Below are 22,250 nucleotides of genomic sequence, written 5' to 3'. Positions count from 1 at the left end.
TTAGAAATACTGCTAGGATCTTAAAGAAACAGGATGTCATCACATTTCATGTGTAATTAACAAACGAATGTTTAAGTAGCAAATGAATTACTTAAAAATTAAATTATTTTTCCATCTGTCAGATTGTCGAAGAAACAAAATGGAAATTTCGTTAGTGTTGCCAGGGTAGAATTTTTTTTTACCCGACTTTGGTCATTTAATAAAAGAACTAATGAAAATTAGACCTCGGATTAAACAACGCCGTGGGGGACATTTGAACGACATTATCTTTAAAACATTAAATATTATTTAGCATGATAAAAAAATATCCGTTTTGTGTAAAATAAAATTTGTTTTATATTTTAAGTTCATAAATTCAATTAGTATTATTAAATGACCCTTTATTTATCTAATCTGTTGTGTCAATCAATGTTTCCGCGTGCACAATAAAATTTTAGAGAAATTAACAGATTGCTTTTTTTTACCTTACATTTGTGTTATGATTATATTTTTTCCCATCAAGCAACATTACCCGGCGACTTAACGTATGCGCGCGGCGAAAGTGTGTCTAAGTGGGTGAATTATTAGACACAGTCCGATGTATTCAAATATGATTCTGCGCTTCTTCTGGACTATTCTTAATTCTATGAGTGTGTACTACATAAAAATATATTTGTGGACACCGTAATCATCACTGTGCAGTAAAAATGTAACTGATTGATTTATTCTGTGAAACGTGTTTTGCCACAACGAACGTTTTTCAATTTATAAATAAATGTGTCAAATGATGATGATGTACTGTTTCATTTCACATAAATAAATAAATTCAGTTTTTACTGCACAATGAAAAAAATCCATAAGGGCACGGCCCCCGGCTCCCGGCTTGAAAAGGGACTTAAAATTCTATAAGGGCCTTCTTTCTAAAGGCCCCAATCTCTGTGTGCCCGGAGGCCGCGGTATGGCCTTAGACGGCCCTGTTCACGACACGTGGGTAGTAGATAGTATACATAATCATAACCAATTATTACGGTAAATATAATTTCGTCGCTTTAAATCCCGGAAACGTCACAAAAATCAAAAGAGTGCATCATTCTGAAAATGAATATTTTTTAATAGTGCGCGACAGTTTTATTTCTGGAAAGTTGGGAGTGTAGTACCCTGAAAAATTATTAAAAGCTTTCCGGATCTGCCAGCAACCCTCTTAGTTACAAATTTATTTTAATCAAGAAATAACCTATTTCAAAATATAGAAACAGGACGTGCGAATTGAAGAATATTTTTTTCCAGAAGTACTTTGAATAAATAATGTTAGTTTATCCAGAGAATGCGCATCTTGAACATATATCTTTTAATATTTTACCGTTTTTGCTTGTATATGTAATTTTCAATACTATTTAAATGTTATTTGTGTTTTTTTTATACTTTTTTTAGCTTGTATACATAATTTCAATACGTTTTTGATAAAAAAAAGTTAACCTGTATTGGGTGTGCGCATATTTTGTTAATTAAAAAAAAAAGATTTTATTTTGTACTAGTTCAGTGTGTAAATTTAATTTTCTTTCCCAGATTGCATAATGTAAACATCATTTTGAATTTATTTCCATGCCTAGTATTCTGTTTATTTTGTTATTTTCAAGTATTTTGTATACCCTTTTTAATTTGTAGTATATCATAATTTTAATGTTTCTGCTTTTGTAAATAATATTATAGTTTAAAATATAAAAACGCCTTTAAATAAATTTGTTATCTGTATGTCCCTAAATGAGTTTTTTTTAAAAAAACTCCTTGGGAATATTGTATATAATTATGTATAATATGTTTTCAATTTAATAAAAATTAAAAAAAAATAAATGTAGGTTCTGAATTAAGTTCGTCAAGGAGTTTCTTAAATCTAACGCCTTTTTTTCCTTGAATTATTATAAAATTTGTTTTATATATTTTTTACGAGTATTGGCAGTTACAGACAGTAATTACCGCAGAGATGAGTAAAACAGCAATTTTAGATAATCAGAAATTTCAAAGAGACATAAAAATTATTTTGATTATGTACCTACAAGTATTGTTAAAACGATAGAAAGAAAACATTTTTCACCATCATTCTCTTTCCGCACCAAATGGTGCATAGGTCACTGCATTGGTACACTAATCGCAGCACATTTGGTAATTTTTGTTACATGAAGGTAAGATGATCAGTCTTACGCTTCAGGTACCAGTCCAGGGACTTTGAAATATTCTAGTGTGAAAACACTATTTTTTCATGTTCTGATATTACATAATTTAGGACTAAGAAAATATAAAATTGTCTTATATACTTGCTGTTATATTGAATTATATAATAATAATTTAAGTTCGGATGAGGTTTAAAGAATAAACTTTTATTATACATAAAGCTACTTAAGTTATGTGTACAAAATAATTTGTTAGCTTGATAAAATGCTTCGTGTTGTAAGTACTTGTGTAAAGACATAAATATTTTGTTTTATTATTCTAGTACCTACCATTTTAATATATTTTTTTAAATAGGTATATTACCTTTGTTGTTAAATCTTATCAATCTCATTATCAAAATTGGTGGATATTTAAATAGTACAAGTCACTTTGTCTTTTTCCACATATGGGTTTTTACAATTGACACAAGTTTCGAATACACAGTACAGTAGGTACTATCCATCATCCGAAAAATATGAAGTGATTATTATAATTTTAATATTTAAGATGTCATACCACAAAGTTAACGCTAAATAATAAACAATATAAAATAATTGAACATTTACTTCCTCATAAAATGAAAAATCAAATGGGAATAGGTAAAAAAAAATTACAGCTGTATGAATAAATATATTTGTATTTAATAAATTATTGGACATTCAAAGTTGGTAAGTTGAATATTATTAATATTGTACATCGCTTTATTATATTCAAAGCTAACCACTAAATCACGCACGGAGTATACACCAGAAAAATCTACAATTTGTACACAAAAAATGTATGAAAATATTTGTCGTTATTATTGGCTATAAATCTTAAAACAGAAATTATACAACGTTATAGTATCTACAGATTGTGCCAACTTTTTAATTTATCGATAGTGTTATTTGTCGCGATAAGTAATAAATTAGTGTTCGCGCGTTACACAAGAGGCATTAGCACTATTCACATGTAGTCAAAATTCCACATAGAAAAATATTCAAAAACATTACACAAACACAATTTAAATTAGGTGCCAATAGAACTGTATATTGCAAATCATTCAGATGTTAACCAATTCAAATGTTCCAATTTATTTACGTAAGTTTAATAATTTCAGAGTATAAATACAAATTGCCCTGGCGAAATAAGGATTGGTGATTCTAGCATTATTAGAATTCCAATGTCGATTGTTGGCACGAAAAAAGGAAAGTTTTACTTGTTAAAACAATCTATCAAACTTTCGCCAGTAAAATCAACAATTAAAATACAATTTGATGATTTGAATAAAATCAACGAGGCATTTTGGCCACCCAAAATTACGTACGCAAATAATATTTTTTGAAGTAAATTTTTCTAATGCATGAAACCTGTTTCAAAATTTATTTTTGCAGGACTCAAGATAATCTCAAAAAAATTTGTAGCATTTCTTTAATGCAATTTTTTGGAGTATTTAATGGACTAGTGGTCATAACGAAGTGTTATAAAGCCATGTAAATATTTTTTTGCAGAACAGTTCGGCTATGTGTGGTAAATGCTCTATGTGCGTAAACATATTTTCTGATAAGAAATTTCAGAAACGTATCTACGTAAGCCGCGTTAGAAATTCTAGATGCATTACTATTATTGTTTATTGTTAAGTACACGTTTCTTAAGTTATGTGTTGTTCTCCTGTATATAGACATTCCCTGGACCTGAAGCTCGACCCTTCCCTTTGCCAACTGAAACAAAAAAAAATACATATAAATGCTGAGTTTTATTATAAATTATGCAAAAATAAATAAAAAATTAAATACCACTATCCAAAATGAAATTTTAACTTGATATTTCATTTTGAAATAGTGAGTTATGAAAATGGTAGAAAATTGTATTTCGGTAAATTGTTAGAAGGAACGTTTTGTGTGCGAAATTCGATTCGAAGGCTACTCGCCTGTAAAAATACTGCAAAATGAAATCGAGCGAAAATAAGTCCACCTAGTAGTGTAATCAGATTATCGAGATTCACAGCGTCAATGTAGTGCCCTCCGCACCATTGGGTGCTGATGTGGGTACGATTTTAATTCTTAATCTCTTTTGGTAACGTGTAATAGTAGGTATTTACAGGCAATAAGGATAATAAATGATAACAGGACACAAAATGTCGTGATCTTCTTCAAGTGAAATGGAAGGCCATCTGGGCCCCGATTACTTTTGAAAGTTATATTTAGCTCTCTCTAAAATAAAATCGGATTTCCTGTATAAAAAATGAATATTCGTGTTCATATGTTTTTAAAACATGTTTAATTATAGGTAAATGAAATTTTCATACTTATATGCACATTTTCGTACAGAAAATTCGATTTCACTTTATAGAAAATTGAAAATAAATCTATTAACTTTCCACTGTAATCCGGGTCCTGATGTCTAACAATTGAGAAAATGCAGAGAAATTTCCATAAAGGTTCTCAGCTGGAAATCCCTCTCTTTTTTAACATACTCGTAGATAGCCAGAAAACACACATGTGAAATATAAACCTTGTTCCATTGCCTTATATTATAAGCAAGGTAAAAAATTGTTACTAATATATAACGTTTAATAAAACATTTGACGCATTTTATGGATACTGTATCGCAGTGTAAGTTTGAAGTATTTATTATAATGTCTAAAACAAAGCTATAATTTTTTATGCTTAATTTTTTTTTAATGCTCTATTTAAGATAGCAACGGCATTTAAATTACTTTGCGGTTAATTTATGAATATTTATCATGCGTCTCTGTCTCCAAGTTGGAGACTTTACTATTAGCGTATCTTGCTATAAATGGGAAACAATAGCTGGGAACAAAAACTGTATACTTTTATTGTTTTTAGGATCATAAAATTTCAGAGAAATAAATCTTCATGTGTCTAAGTTTCGCTCAACTAAAGGTCTTTGGGTTGGTATTCGAAACGCTCTCTTTACATACAAAATACACGAGAAAAACTGTTTTATTGTGCCACGAGAGTGGTTCAGAATAGTGCCCCTGGAAAATATTGGCCATTCCGAATTTAATAAACTGCCCGATGAGCTAAAACACGAAAAGTCGCGTAGAAAATCTAAAAGTGTCGCAATGAAAAAATATTACTTAAATCTTTTTGATAGTGATAGTTATTAATGTAATTTATATAGATGGTGTAAAGTATAGTGTTTTATGTTTCTTATATAATGTTTTCTTACTGTTTCGGATGTATTACCTATGTATGATATTATGTATTGTCACAAAAATGTTTTCTTACGTACGGTCTGAGTTTTTTTAAAATAACTCCTGGGAGTATAATGTGTACTATATAATTTATATGTTTTATCAATAATAAAAAATAAATCTGTCTGCGTAATCTGCGTACATAAATCAAAAAAATAATGTACGTAAGTATTCTTTATAAATATTTAAATGTACCTACTATTAACACGTTCACTACCAGCCTAAAATATTTCAATTCCAGAAAAAATCGAACATGTTTTATCATATTGGATCGAAGATCAAATAATAAAAAATACAAAATAATATGTACATATTTTTGTAGAAACACGTAAAAAAGATAACTCTGTTAGTAGGCGGAGCTGACATATTGGCGGAGTTGGCAGTGAACCTGTTAAACGAATACTATTTAACCCTTTAAGGTACAAGTTTAAAAAAATTGAAAAATTACAGCATATTAAAAAAAAAAAAAATTACAAGCATCTTTTTTCAGATAAAACATTCAAAACCACTTGGTTTTCAAGAAAAATGAAAATTTTCAGTGATCTCAAAACTAACAACAGTGCATTTAGTAAGGTTAGGTATGCGTTATTTTCAATAAAAAAATCTTGTTTTATTGTTTATTTACCGGTATAAATGTTATCAAATTAAACAAATTATTAATATATTATAAAAACTCACAATACGTCCGTACCCTATAGTGCATAGGGCACTGCGTAAGTACACCAAATGCAGTGCACATCGATTACACGTTACAAGAAGGTAAGGTGATTAGATTAAAGAAAAAACGTATGAATTCGCAGAAACTAGAAATATTATGTAACAGTGTTACAAACACTACAATGACACTCATAATTACATTTTTTTAAAGTTGCATTTATTGCATTTTGGCTGGGGTATTCCTGGTGCCCCCTCAGGAATCCGCCGATTTTTTTACCTTCAGACTCAGAAAGGTAAACTAGCTATTCTTCGATGTATTCCATAACGATACGCCTAAAAAATATTTTAAAACCATAATCAGTAAGTAGCTCTATCACAAATCACTATCGGCGTGCTTAAAAACATGCTAAGCATTTGAGCGATCACAATAAACAATCTTAAGTTATCACAGTCATAAGTCAACGCGTGTGTAATTTCTAAGTCAACGCTCGTGTCGGTTTGTTTTTTGTTTTCCTCGTAAATAAATACAGCTCGTTGGCGAAACATCAGCGTTTTCTTTAAAAAATAATACAATGTATTGCATTTGCAAAATAGTAAATAGTATCTAATACATAAAAGTGAAAATTAAATTACAATTACTATGGCGACTGCTTTTCTTGTCATTTGGCTTGCCAACCGCCGGCTAAATGCAATACATTGTGGGAGAAATAACAAACAAATAAACACAAATAGCAGTTTTGGTTAACATATTACAACAGAGATAAAGAACATTTAAGAGAAGGTAATATGGAAGTCAAGGCATCTACAGGGCTTATGACCAGTCAATGGCTGGTTCAAGTGGCCACTTTACACACTGTGTAACATTCACCATTCTGCCTATATTTGAACATCTATATTCCTTCAATTCTTTCATCTGTTAATGTTTGTGAAGTTAAAGAGCTGAAACCTTTATTTATGCGGGTAAGATTCATCTAATTGAATTATTTTACCTACATACTAGACAACGCCTGAAAATATTATTTTTTCAATTTCTATACTTCGTCATCTCTGTTGTAATATGTTAATATAAACAGCTCCCCAGGGAGTTGAATCCAGTCCTTGTCTACAAAAATTTGGACAAACTCAAAATATTGTTAGCAGTTTTGGAATATTTTCCATATTTTCACCGGTGAAATTCAAATATGTGATTGCGCAGCAGGATTATCCGTCGCGAAACGTAAATATTTTGACATTTAATATTAGGTGTTCACGGATCTTTCATTGTGATCGCGAATACGATAAACAACCGTGGTGAGTACGTCGCTTATTGGCACGTCGACAGTTATTTGTGATTGAGCTACAGACTTCTAATTAGTTTTTCAATACATGTTTTTTGATTTTCGCGTCATATAGTATTATGTCACTTTAATTATTATTAGATACATTTTTAAACTTTCTAAGTCGTTAACACGTGACAGGTCTAATGGGTTAAATTTAGTTTATACAAAATTAAAATTAGGTTCCGTCTTGTGTTGGTACCGAGTACCGATATAGCACTCGTGGCGGACGGATCGCGCCGAAGAAACATTAAAACGCTATACTTAGGAACATTAAATAATCACGTATGGGGTATGGGCGTATGGGTAATACATATGCGCGTTAGAGTGTCGGCCGATGATGTATGAAGTTTTTTTTTTTTAGATATCAAAGTGAAAGGGGTCTAAAAAGTTGTCTTTTGGATCGCATTGAACGTAAAAATTATTTAAGAAAATATTCCATACTACTTTTGGCCCTCAACAGAAGTTTGAAGTTTATAACAGTCTGAACATTTTTTAATTATCTATATTGATAAAATTATTTTTTTGTTCGTAAAGATATAACTTAATCACATTACGAATTCGAACACGTTTTAAAACTACCGAAATGCAAAAAAATTACACTCCGCGGAACTGATTCCGTTTGAGCCTGACTAAAATTGACGAAAACAATGGCACATAAAAACAATGCTACACATTTATTACAAAACAAAGTGCAACTCACGCCCTTGGATGCTTATATACTAAGATTTAATACAGATTATACAATTTAATTAGACTGATTTTCTTACTTAAATACGAAATGACAGCCGGTTTAGGGCAAAAAATTGACTTTTTCGAAAACTTCAAGCTCTGGTTGATGCCCAAAAGTAGTATCAAGTATTTTTTTATATATTTTTTGCATCCCGAGTAATCCAAAAGGCAACTTTTTAGACCCCTTTCATTTCAAAATTAGGAAAAAAAAATATCGGCCCACCCTAATGCGCGTGTATGTGTATGCGTGAGTTTGTATAATCATTCCACGATGAACAAAAAAACAATGAAAAAAAAAATATACATCTGAAGCGACAAGTTCTACACCATGAATGTCCGTTTTCTCAAAACAAATTAATAAAATTATGCTTCGCTAAGATTTAATAATCTGTAATAATATAAATATTTTAATAGTCAATAATTACTAAGCAAGAATTCACACAACATCACAATATAAATAGGTATTTTATTAATCAATACAGTAGTATAACATGATACACGATTTATTTTCTATTAAAATTTACAATCTACTCTTATATTCCAAAAAAGAGACTAGCTCTTGTGTTTGGAGGGTGGCTTACATAGTTCTTCAGTAAGTCAAAGTTATATCATTTCAAATACACATGAGAACAAAAAAAAAATGCACGAAATAAAGAGAAAAACAGAAAATAATAATACAGCAATACTAACTAAAATAGGAATCAATTTATTTCGAAAATTAATTGCGCTCTTGATATTTTTATTTTATATTTATTAAATCATTTAGAGAATAATTAAATAAATTGGCTGTAACAACGACGAGTTCAGAGTGACGGGAAATTAGATATAAAAAATGTTTTCTTACACGCAGTAAAAATAAAAGCGTATGGCGAAGTTTCTTAAAAAAAAAAAAAATATTTAAAAAAAAACCACTTTGAATGTGGGATAAAACGCTGGGACGATACGAAAATTCGGCAGCAATTTACGCGTAAGCGCTGCGAAAATTAATACACGACGGCGTTTATTACGAGCGAGTTCATGAAAAACATGATTTATTTTGTACAAAGATGTATTGGAATTGTCAAAGAATGAACTAAATATTTAAAAAAATACAATTTTGCTACCTCCATTTTCGGCAGAATATACAGGGTGCTCATTAAACCCTCCCCTGCAGAAGTAAGCAACCATTTGTTTTTTTAAATAATTATTTTTTAAATTTTCTTTGTTCTAAATATTTTTTTAAATATGCTAATATGTATTCTTGTCCATACTGATCATTGAGGTTTCGGATGTGACAGGGTATAAAGAACACCCTGTATGTGCGGCGACACATTCACGTCGAGCAAATCGCTATTGTCATAAAGTCCTGCCCGTGCGTGTTCACACGAGGACAATGCGGCCGCTGAAGGCGCGCGCGGTGGTGGGGGTAATCACTGTTCCGCGGAGGTAGCCTGTTCGTCTATCTCGGTGGCGATGTCTCGGGAAAATTTGTTGGCCTACAAATTGCTGTTAACACACGAACAATGGTCGAGTCCTGGGACATAACAATATTGAATCGTCCACGTGCAAACGGCTTTCAACAGTGATAAATAGGCTTATTGGAAACGGATATACGTCGAGGGTTACGGCATTTCATTAGCTGGTTTATGTTTTATGTGATCATACTCAAAATATTTTTGGATTTCAAATTAATATGAACGATACATTGCTACTTTAATCCGGCATATTGTGGGAAGCAGGGCCAAACAATGAATAAACATTATTTTTGAGATGGGAATATGGAAGTGTAGACATTTACAGGGCTTATGACCTGCCTTTGGCTGGTTTAAGGTTCATCTCTGTTGCAACAAATTTAGATATAAATAACTTCCTAGGGAGGAAATCCAACCTGTCTGCAAACATTTGAACATACTCGAAACATTGTTAGATAATTAGCTTATTTCATCTGTAAATATTTTGTTAGTAAAATGTCTCTCATAAAAAGAACGCATGATTTGAAAACATAAATAAGATACTTCGTTACCATTTCATTAATTAATCATACATAAATTTAAATGCATTCAATAAATTCAAACGGATAAAAAACGTGACTGATTCATTTAAAAAAAGGTTTGATACTACTGTGGCTATTTATTAGGATAGACGATTCGAGACCAACTAGTTTTCAATTTGATTAAATTAGGACAGAAACAAAACAATATATATCTATGGTATGTAAATATGTAGATTGCATGTTGTTAAAGCTATTAGGTCCACGAGTCTTATTTAAATGAACAGAGAGAAACAATAAAGATGTTTATTAATTGAACGAATGACGACAGCATTAAAAACATCTCAAATAATATGTAAAGTTGAATATACTAATTTTATGAGTTGATGTACTAAAACACTAAAACAATATTATTTTGTAAAGCGTTATTTTTATTATTTTTTTAGATAAATGAAATAATTCATATCGACAAGGATTCATACAAAACAAACATAAAGTTTTGCAAATCATACACATAATAAGTACAGATTCGGTTTTTTCTCAATAACATGTGATTTTTATTCGGAAATAAAATACTGCAACAAATAAAAATATGACTAACCATAATTCTTCTTCTCTGTCGTTCCTCAGTTTTGAGGGTCGTAATTATTAGTACTCTCACTCTTCATGGCTCTGCGCCCTCTCCACAGCTCCATATAGGGTCACCCGTGACGTTGTTTTCACCTGGTCGATCCATCGAGCTGCAGCTCTGCCTCTGCTTCTTCGTCCTGGCACACTGCCCGTGATCATTATTTTCTCGAGATTTTCTGGGTCACGTCTAGCTATGTGTCCGAAGAACTGCAGCATACGTTGGCAGCATATGGCCGATAGGCGAACTTTTACGTTGAGTTCCTCCAGAATGGAGACATTTGTCCTTCTGACTGTCCATGGTATTCTCAGCATTCGACGCCAATACTACATCTCGAAGGCATTTATCCTCTCCTGCTCACAGGTTTTAATTGTTCCCGTTTCTGCGCCATATAATAAATATAATATTGGGAACACAATCGTACGCACTACGAAGATTTTAGTTTTCTTCGAAATGCCCCGATCTAGCCAAATTTTGGTCGGTCGAGTCATGGCATTTTTTGCGATTAGGATGCGTCTTTTAATTTCTGATGTACATGCACCGCCCGCAGAGATGGATGAGCCTAAATAAACAAAATCTTGCACTTTTTCGAGGTTTTGGAGTCTAGTTGATGGTTGTAGCATATTGGCTCTGTGAACGATGTCAACCATAATTAAATATTTTTCTATGTAGCCTTTACCTATGTTGGTACATTTCCTTGTTTTTACTTATTATTGTATCTTTTAGTTTTTCTTATGTTATCTTTAATTTTAACCAAACTTACATACTTATGTTTCACTGCTGCACTTGAATGTAATTTCTAATATATTTAAAAACCCGTAGGACGTGTAAATTAACAAATAAATAAATAAATCCCTTTTTAAATTGGAAACCAGTATTAGTATTAATTTTATTCCACGTTTTATAATTTTATTTATTCGTGATGTTAGGTCATACTTATATTGTTTCAGTATTTACTTTGTGCAATAACATTTGGAATATAAAATAAATAAAACTCTTTCTGTTTTAACGCGACGCATGAGTTTAATAATGAAAATAACACAAGTTACGGGTATTGAGAACTACCCATCATTCACATTATAGATACAAATCATTATTTCCAGGAGAAGGCATAACAATAAATGATTTAGAAAACTCCGAAATCCAAAAAAAAATTAATTCAGGAAAAACTTTAATTAATAGTATTGTATTCCATGCTAAGGAAATATCACATACTACGAATACCGATCAAAATATATGAAATGGAATGTGATTTTAGATTTTTTTTTAAATCAAGAGAAATGTTTTCATAAATAAATTTAAATAATAAATTATTAAAAAATATGTCCTTACAAAAACGCGACATGTTTGGCCTGGATAATTGTGACGTCAAGATTCATGACGATGTTCTATTTAAATTTCAACGGTCACAAACAAAGTACTCGACAGTATTTTATAGACCCAATAATCTGGTAGCCTTGACATCTTTGTTCTGAAAGAAGGTAATCCAGAAATACATAATATCGCACATTGAGTAGAAGACTGTTGTAACTCAAAATTACTGATTTTAGAGGAGAGAAAAAATTTAGTTTCACTGTACATAAAGTTATACTTCTAAGAAAAAGTTATTGGTTTTTCAGTATTTTTTAAAAACGTATTTGTAGTAGGTACATCAGGATTAAATGAAAATGATTAAATATAGAATATATAAAAATGTGCATAATGAAAACAATAAAAAAAGTGAGCTAATTGGTATAACTTCTGTGATATTTTTGATAGAATTACGACTCTTTTAGTCAAATATGCAGAACGAAATTCACGTTTTGACGAAACCGAAATAAAGCTTCAGTTCGAGTTTCGGTTAAAACCGTAACCGAAACTTATTTTAATCAGTTAAAAACGACTTCTCAACGCCTAAAATTAGGCGTTTATATTGTTAAACCTCACGAGTTTATTGAAATAAGAGTGTTAAATAAAATACGCAATGAAAAAAATGGTATAAATTTAATGTGTAAATTTGTTAAGTTTTAGCGCGTTTTGGTTCGTTGTTTTGTTATACATATAACTTATATGTAACAGCTCTTTAATGTACGCCATATGAACTTTAACTTATTAGCTATAAAGGAATTACAAATATATATAAATAAGAAAGTCCTTAGAATTTACGAGAACTTCGTCACGAGCCATAAGATGCATCGGAGTACAGCCGAACGTAATCCGACTCATCCCGACCGCAGGTTTCGGCTGGGCCAATGTTTCGGCCAATTTTGAAACCACGGCCGAAACCCGTTTCACTGTCCGAAACCGAAACTTCGGTCGATCGCTTTAGTTTTTATCTAATACATGTTTACTTATTTTTTTTAATTGCGCGATTTTGAAAACAACAGCGCTTTAAAACGGCTAAATCGTATGATTTTCTTACTTTTTATCAGACTAGACATTTTTTTTTATCCGATTGAGACAATTTTTAATTGAGCATAGACGGACGCCACCAACTACGCAATAATACTTTATTTACAAGTTAAGTTTCGAGCTTCATTTGTCTACTATTGAACTCGTGTAAAACAGTCCAATATTTTAAACGTTTAGAATATATTTGATTTACGCATATTAATTGATAAAAATATCAAATGGAAGGAGCAAATAAATAATATTGTAAATAGAAAACTTATGTATGTATTTATTAGATTACGAAATACATTAAGTATCGAAAAATTAGAATCAATTTACTTTGCATTAGTCCAATCCATATAATAGTAAGGAATAATAGGATGAGTGGTGCTTTGAAGACAAATATTTTACCGGTTGAAAAAATACAAAAAATAATTATATTAACAAATAACAACAGGGATGAAGAATACCTTAAATAAGGGAATATGGAAGTCTAGGCATGTACAGGGCTTATGATCTGTCATTGGCTGGTTTAAGTGGCCACTTTACACACTGTGTAACATTCACCATTTCGCTTATGTTTGAACATCCATATTTCTTTAATTCTTCCATTTGATGATTTTAGTGAAGTTAAAGAGCTGAAACCTTTATTGCTGTGAAGAGATTCATCTGACTGAATTATTTCACATACTAGGCAACGCCTGAAAACAATTTTTTAATTTTTAAACTTCTTCTTGGACCAGTTGGTTTCCACTTAAACCAGCCAATGACAGGTCATAAGCCCTGTACATGCCTAGTTTTCCATATTCCCTTATTTAAGGTTTTCTTCGATTCTGTTGTTATTTGTTAATCTTAATGACTCCCGAGGGGGTGAAATCCAGTCTTTTGTCTACGAACATTTGGACAAACTCAAATATTGTAAATAATTATATATTGAAAAAACTGTTTACTTTTCTCAATATTCAACGGTTTAAAAAATTTAGGGATTTATATATAATATCGTTGTTCAAAAATAAATGTTTACTTTAAATCCACAAAGACAATAATATAAATATGTAGTAGTAGTTTCTACGTCACAAAACGTAAGTTCGCGACCTAGAACAACTGATAACATCTTAATTTAAACATTAAAAACAACCATAGCATAACATTTTTATACTTACAGATAATTTTCTTTCCTTAATTAAATGAACAAAGGAAATAAAAAGCGCAGTAAGGGATACAAAATATTTATGAAAGACGTGAAAAATTAAATTCATAATTCTTTTTTATGTAGCACTAATTGAAAACACCGTAGATTTTTTTTTGTGATTTATGTGTTGTATCGAAAATATTTATTAATTAAAAATTAAATAAACACAATTGTAAACGTCACTCCCCATTATGTAGACAATAATTGTTTTTCTTTTTACGCAATGTGAAACATTAATGTAAATAAATACATTAAAATTATTTAAAATACATACCTACATAGTTTTTTTCTAAATAAACTAAAAACCTTCAATTATAATGAAGTTTTTGTGACGAAAAGGGACAAAGTATCACGTGTTATTAATTTGTTGTTCCTGGCATCGAAAAAATCCATTAGCACACATGTTTAGTAACACGTGATTTTTTACTCGCAGTATTACTAATGACCCGACAGTTTTTTGAAACTTACAAAAAATCTGTGCCATGCAATTAGCCTCTCCGTCAATAAGTTATGTTGTTATAGGATAGTAATTATTTTTATTTTTAAAGGAATAAACCGCTAAGCCTCCGTTTTAGAGGCTTGTCAGCAGGTAGGAAAGAAAATATATGGAAGGAAGCTATGAATTATACACTCAGACCGAACGAGAAAAAAATCTTTGTTGGATTTTTATTCTCACAATTGGCGGGAATCGAACCCGCGACGCCAGTTTCATAGTTGGCCGTTTAGCCAACTGAGCCACGACGCCTGTCTCGCGTTCTTATTTAGAATCCCCAAAATACCAAATTAAGGCGAATCTAAACGAAAATATGAAGTAAATTATTCATAGATGGCGCTTTCATAATTTTTGATCGAAAAATGCCAATTGTACGTTTATTTTCAATGGACATTTTACAAAACTTGGTTTGCGGAAACTTTACACTAGACTGATTGTAAAAAATACCATAATATACGTCCTTTTCACAAAATGGTGTACAAAACAAAAATATATTTATCTTATATTATCTTATTTATCTTAATAAGATTATTTTTTTTTTGTTTTGTACACCATTTTGAGAAAAGGACCTAAATTATTTTGTTATGGAATTTGTTACAATCAATATAGTGTAAAGTTTCCGCAAACCAAGTTTTGTAGAATTTTAATTGAAAATAAACGTAAAAATGGCATTTTTCGATAAAAAATAATAAAAGCGCCATCTATAAATGATATTTTTCATATTTTCGTTTAGAATCCCCAAAAAGGGACGTTTTATTGTAACGTGAAGTAGGACAAGGTAAATAAGCTTTAAGATGGGAGTACAAATTGAGTACAGAAAATTTATTTTTCCATCACCGTAAACAAAGTTGGTGTTAATTTACTAAAAACACACTTGTATTTTTTAAAAACATAAATGTTTAAAACATTTTACACGTGCTTTGGTGGTTGTGAAGGATGTGAAATACAATTAAAAAAAATATTTTTGACATCCAGTATGAATCTTCAATCTGTGGCAAGCATCAACTTTTCTGATTAATTTTCTGATTTCTAATTAGCTTGTATTTATGTATATTCTGAGGCTACCTGCTATCGTAATTCTTTTGCTTATTTCAAAATGCTTGGGCGTAGGACGCTACAAGATTCTGAATGCTTTTGCAAGCAACGGGCTAATTTTAGTATTTTATGACCAGAAAATATGAGGAGAATTCTGAGAGAAAATAGAAATACGTCGTTTATGATGTATTCAGTAACGAGGTGCATTCACTGCAACGTGAACATAGTACAAAAAGAGGAAAATCATTTTCAGATTACCAAAAGCGAACATTTCTTCAATTTGTAATTTTTTTCAGAATGCTATCAAAATATTCATATTATTCTTTCAGTCAGAGGCCGCGCAGGCCTATCTGTCGCAAACAAAATATGCAAAAGGTCTAGCTTTTTAAATGATTTCTTCCAGTACAAACTTTATCCGCTTATACGGGGCGAGTTGCTATCCCAGTTATTTAATCCCCGTAAGCTTTAACTCTAAGAACGGATATTCAAATAAGTTATCAATACGAAATAGTTAAGACTTCAATTGAATAGTTTGAAAGATGTGTTAAAACTGTTAACCCTTTTTACTGATTACCCTACATATTTTACACGTGCATTGCGGTGAGAGATAAATAATAATTAACTTTAAGATAATTCTCTCTTTTTTTGTTTTTAGATTTGCCCTCTATATTTATTCTCTTTATTTTTGTATTTATGTTAGGTTATATCTTGCGAACGGCCAAAAACTTTAAATCCATCAATTATATTAAAACACTATACAATTCTCTAGATAGAAGTAATTTAGAATATAATTCACCAATTTGGTCTCCTTATTATAATTTAAACATTTGTTTTAACCTATGTTTATACCAATGTTTATTGTGTAGTTTTTTCAGACATTAATAGATGAATATTTTTTATTTTATCTTATTTTTGTATATAATGTTATCGTTACTCTAACACTAATTCTTTACTTTAGTCTTATTTTTACAAAAGTCTGTAATACGCATCCTTATTTACACACTCTACCTCAACCAACACTACTGGACAGGTAACTAAAATATTTTTTCCATCAATCTTTCATGCTTTTTGATTTCAAGAAAACGCAGCAAGTTGGCTACGAACTGACTAAAATCCTTACAGGCCGCGGAGGTTTTATGAGCTATCTTTGCCGTTTTAAGCTCTCAGAAATCAATAGCTGTCCATGTGATGGCGAGACACCCCAAGATGTCCCTCATTTGTTGATGTATTGTCCAATTTTCAGCTTAAAGCGAATGCAGCTAGAGCCGCGATTTAGAAGTCTGGATGAGGACCTAGACTAAGATATCGTAACAGTAACAAGTCTTAAGGACTTATCGCATGAGGTAATATCATACATGGTAAAGATAGTAAAAGTCATTGTTGAAATAAATAAAAATAGGACACAAAATGCCGAACGCTCTCAAAGTGGAACGGAAGTTCTGTTGATGCCTGTCAATAGTCCGGCTTCTCCTGGATGAGTTTTCACCACCAGATTCTCACACTATACTCAGAGAAATTAGAAGGAACATACCTTTTGCAGTTAATATAAGCCTTGTACATAATAAGTAAGGCAAAAAACAGGCAACTCCTTTATTAAAAAAAAACTCTACCTCAACTTGATTGCAAAAAATCATCACGCCGCTTCTCCGCGGGGATAGGCAGAGAGGATAGAACGCCATATCACTCTATCTTTGTATGCAGGCCTCGATTCCTCTACATTTATACATCTTCACATGCACGCACGCCGATTATTCCGACTTTTGACATGTGAATCATCAAGTATTTGTTAAATGTCATGCCATGTCTTTCTTGGTCTTCCTCATTTTCTTAATCCACCAACATTTGCATCATAAATTATTTTACTTCTTTCAGCGTCCATTGGATCTACATGTCTAAACCATCGCAGGATTTCCTATTTTATAATACTAAGTTATTTAAAACTCCTTGTAAACGGCCCTAGAATTGAAATAATCAGGTAGGTAAATCAAAAGAACGCAAATACTTATTTATTACATTATAAACAATAAAAAATAATAAATGTAAATTTTTTTAAATAAAAAATAGAAACATTTGCGTTCTTATTATTTACCCAAATATTTTGATTTTGGAGCCATTTTCGACGAGTTGTAAATAACTCACAATTAGAAAATGGGAATCAAGTTGGGGTAGAGTGGGGTTCGAACCTCGGACCATTGATCCGAGAGTCCGCAGCACTAGTCACGGGACCACAACCCGATAATGTGACCTCATTGGGGTTACCCGTGCCAAGAACACTAACAGTATCCTTTTTATATTTTTTTACGACGCATAAAACTTATATATATATATATATATATATATATATTCCGTTAGGGCAAACCATAATACATACTGTCGCATAGTAATATACTTAATTTTTGTAGTATTTTTCACACAGCGAATTTTTCAATATCCGAGTTACAAAATATTTAGTTTCTCCGTTTTTTGTTTTATGTAGAAACGTACTTCTTTCTTATAACGGTAGAATAGTAGGCGAATGCGCCAAACGCTACACTCGAGGTCGACATATCCCTATTGAGAGTTTTTACCTAAGAGCCATTGAGTCGAAAACACTCGTTTCTTGTTCTTATTCACCCACAAAACCGTATTCTTTATTCGCCTGGTCACAGACAAATCACAATTTTTGTTGATGTCAACATAATATATTCTAAATTTTACCACCCAAGTATAAACCGTAGATTTGATTATTTTCTTACATGTGTGGACGTAAGTATTATAATAATATACGACTTGTAGATACGTTTTATGCGTGCTATGTACGAGTGTATTGTGTGTTTATGTAGGTATGTGTGAAAGCATATTAAAATAAATATTCATACTTATTACGACAGTAGTATGCACTAGGGGTTAGTGGTTACTATCCCTAGAACAATTTATTTGGCCGTCCGTACGAAGTATGAATCTTGATTTACTGCCGCTGTCTGAACATAATAATATTTGCGCTACTGTTTTGTTTATTAAATATTTTAAATGGGGATGAAACCTAAAGTTTTGTAAAGACGCAGACGTTATAAAAGTTTTGTAAAGACGTAGAAATCTTCTTAAATCAACAACTAGTTCAGGGTGAAGTCGGCTAGCAACCAGTAGCCATCATGCTCCAGGGAGAGCTAAGAGAAAAGATGAGTAGTGCCGCGCTGATCCAGCCTTAGTAAAATAAAAAAATGCAGTTTTGACCTGGCGAGTGTGTTTTTTGCTTTGGACACTTAGTGTTGCCTGTGCTACGAGTAGCATTGAGATTGCTAAAATTCTACATTCATTTTCATTATTATACTATATAATCTGATATTGTCATCGTTTTTTTTAAAAATGAGTATACAAACTACGTGCTAGCAACGCATTCTGTACCCCCTAGAGAGCGTTTAGATTTGCACTGGTGATCTTTAAATTTCAATGCTAGCATCTCGAGACTCGAAACTTCGAGTCTCAAGTCTCGAATGGAAGCCCTAGAAGGTACTTATGGCACACATTTAAATGAATGAACTTGACTGTTTTTAAATAATAGCATAATAAACTCAATTTGGCAATATACCCGCGAGAAAAGCGTACGTAATATCAAAAAACCTTTTTTTTAAATTTTGTTATACGCTTCTTGTGCTTAAAAAATAAAAATTACACTCAAAGTAAAAACAAAACCTATAACCCAATATCTTTTGTACAAATAATAATATCAAGATGATTTAACCTTAGCATGTTTAAGTAGGGTACAATAAACAGCGCTGTTATAAACTTATAAAGCAAAGAACTCATGATAGATCTCTCTCTTTTCCACGCAGACAGCCTCCTGGCGAATATATATAATTTAATCTCTAAAGCTCTTGATTATAAATTATTCCTACAATTGTAAACTCAGTGAAAAATAAATCGCATGAAAGTAATCTTTATCTTTGTATTATTTAAAAGTCATGACCTACATAATTCTAAACGAGTGTAATGAACTAATATTATACTGGGATAATCTTCCAACGGATCATATCCCGACAAATTTATATCGACATCAAATGCTACGGATTTATTCAAATATATTACGTACGTGGTGCCATTTTCTTAATACTCGCAACACTTTTTGCCCCCTGTATAATATAAATATATACTTACATACACATGTATGTAGTTACATTAGTATGGATATGAGTTTAGCCAAACAATAGGTCGTATATTAATATTATTAATTTGTGGTTTTGTCATAGTAGAAAGCGTGTTTTCCATAAATTATCGAATACTTCCACAGGGATCGTAGTATGCGTGTATTGTGTATATATATATAGTGTACATTCCTTCCCTATTACCACTAATTTACTATTTTAAGGTGATTCAATAATATTATATCTGTAGTCCGCACTGACCATACCATGTTACGTTTACGTCTCATGAATATAGAGTACTTAGAACATAGAACCAATCGATTTGTTCACAAATATACTTTACCTTTACATATAAATACGGCTTTGGAAATTCCATAATGGAACAATTTCCATCTAACCAACAAAGCAAAAATGACTTGTAGATTCATCCATATATGTGCAACTATGTATTATAGAATATAGGTATTGAATGAAAATGTAATAGAAAAATAACTCAACCCGGATAAAGCATTTTTTTTGGAATATGAATATTTTCACATCTATCGTAACTTGTAACTTCGTTTACGTATTCAATATGTCCACACATGTGATTCCACAACGTTTTTCAATTAATTTTCTCATAAACATTCTAGTAATAAATTATTAATTCTTACAAATAACATCCTTAGACCAGTTTACAAAATTATGATAGTATTGTAGGATTCACTCCCAAATTGTATCTTACAAAAAAATAATATAACTGGTGATCATGTGAAAAGCTTTCTCTAAATTAAAAGCCAACAAGAATCAATAATAATTATTTTTAATTAAACTAAAGCATGACTTTAATGATTAAATATGTACACGCAACTCTGAATTTGACTGACACCCAACTGAAATCACCTGACACATACGAAAAAAGGTTTAGAAGTTTAAATTGAAGACAAGATTTCAATATTATTATTGTGAACAACGTGTAAAGTGAAAAAACTAAGTATTATAGAGTTTGACACATAATTTCTTACTAAGTAATGTATACATTTGTAATTTGATCATTTATTATGCCTTAATAAATCAGAATCAGTAAGCTTACCGCACATAGGCCCTGATCCAAAAAGAGTACCTTTAGAAATATCAATAAAGCGTGACAATAGAAACTGAGCAAAATCACGCTTGTCTACTTAATATTCCTACCGTGTCCAGCAATTCGCCGAAATTATTGGTATCTACAAATGTTCCATCGACCGACTGTGCAGCCAGTGAAGCCAATGAAGTAATGGGGAATGGTGTGAATAAGGAATGAAGGACTTCGTTGATGTGATCAATAATGGCGACCACACCGCGAGCACATAACAGTTAGCAGTTTAATTCTCACGATTTTGTAACGTTTTTAACCCTTATCAAAGATGGAATATAACAGCTTGGTATAACGCGTGAGTAAATTTGCTGAAAAAATAAGTTGAAGATGCGTACATGATTATTATGTGCAGGAGTAAACATTGCTAAGTCAATTTTGGAATGCCACAGCTGAATGAATAACAAGGTTGAAAATCAGATACATCTCTAGACATATTTTGAATCGATGTACAAGAATAATTTTATCTTTGCTCGGGCTATAAAAAAAAAAGTTTTTGAAGCTTATTATAAAAATATAGTACATTTATGGAATAGTTGGATGGGGAGGGTTGTGCAACATCCATCGCAAAGTCTCTCGTATAATAATTTCACCGAAATTGTTGCTAATGATCATATTCCGGTACCCTCCAACACATCCGTCAGTACAGTCGTTTCACTATATGAAGGTGCTGCATGTGAGACAATTTTACCTATAGAAGCATTGACACGATTCTAGTCTAACATTATTGTACTTATGTAGAGGTCTCAAGAAAATATTTGTATGATATTTTCCCAGAATATGAAGTATTAAATACTTACAAACCACGCGATTTTTAATCAGAGCCACTTCTCCTTTGCCGCATCGAGAGGTTTAATGTTTTGAAAGAGCGTATTAAGCTTTCAAAGAGAACCAACTTTTTCAAGGGGGGGTTTCTCGATGTCATCATCATCATCACCAGCCGTCTCTTGTCCAATGGTGAACATAGTTTTTAGTCTCCATATCTCCCTATCCTGAGCCAACCGCATCCAACCACTTCCTGTAACTCGTCTTATATCATCAGATCACCTTGTCTAAGGCGACACTTCTTCTACCCGTTCTGGGTCACCATTAAAAAATTCCTAGTCCTTGATGTATTTTCAGTTATTTTAGTTGGTTATTTCTTTAATTTGAAATGTTTGTTCTTTTTATACTGGTGTGTTTTATGTTACACCAACACCAACGCATACAATGATGGCAAAAAAGACAAACAAAATAA

The 22,250-nt window shown here is 31.5% G+C and overlaps 1 protein-coding gene across 1 annotated transcript in view; it reads right to left on the bottom strand.

Moving 5' to 3' along the window:
• Positions 1-2,800: 2,800 nt before the first annotated feature.
• The window catches only part of wgn (Tumor necrosis factor receptor superfamily member wengen), a 58,061-nt gene continuing 38,611 nt past the window's right edge, over positions 2,801-22,250 (bottom strand). Inside the window, exon 4 of the mRNA XM_088228472.1 lies at positions 2,801-3,887. Within this exon, the coding sequence (XP_088084598.1) occupies positions 3,823-3,887 (65 nt within the window). The 3' untranslated portion in view covers positions 2,801-3,822. The remainder of the gene's footprint in view (positions 3,888-22,250) is intronic.

Source organism: Micrasema longulum, unplaced genomic scaffold (assembly GCF_059751315.1).
Source record: "Micrasema longulum isolate JH-2025_06_02 unplaced genomic scaffold, ASM5975131v1 h1tg000585l, whole genome shotgun sequence".
NCBI lineage: Eukaryota > Metazoa > Arthropoda > Insecta > Trichoptera > Brachycentridae > Micrasema > Micrasema longulum.
Note: the sequence above shows the minus strand (reverse complement) of the source record. Positions and strands in the feature narration are given on the sequence as shown.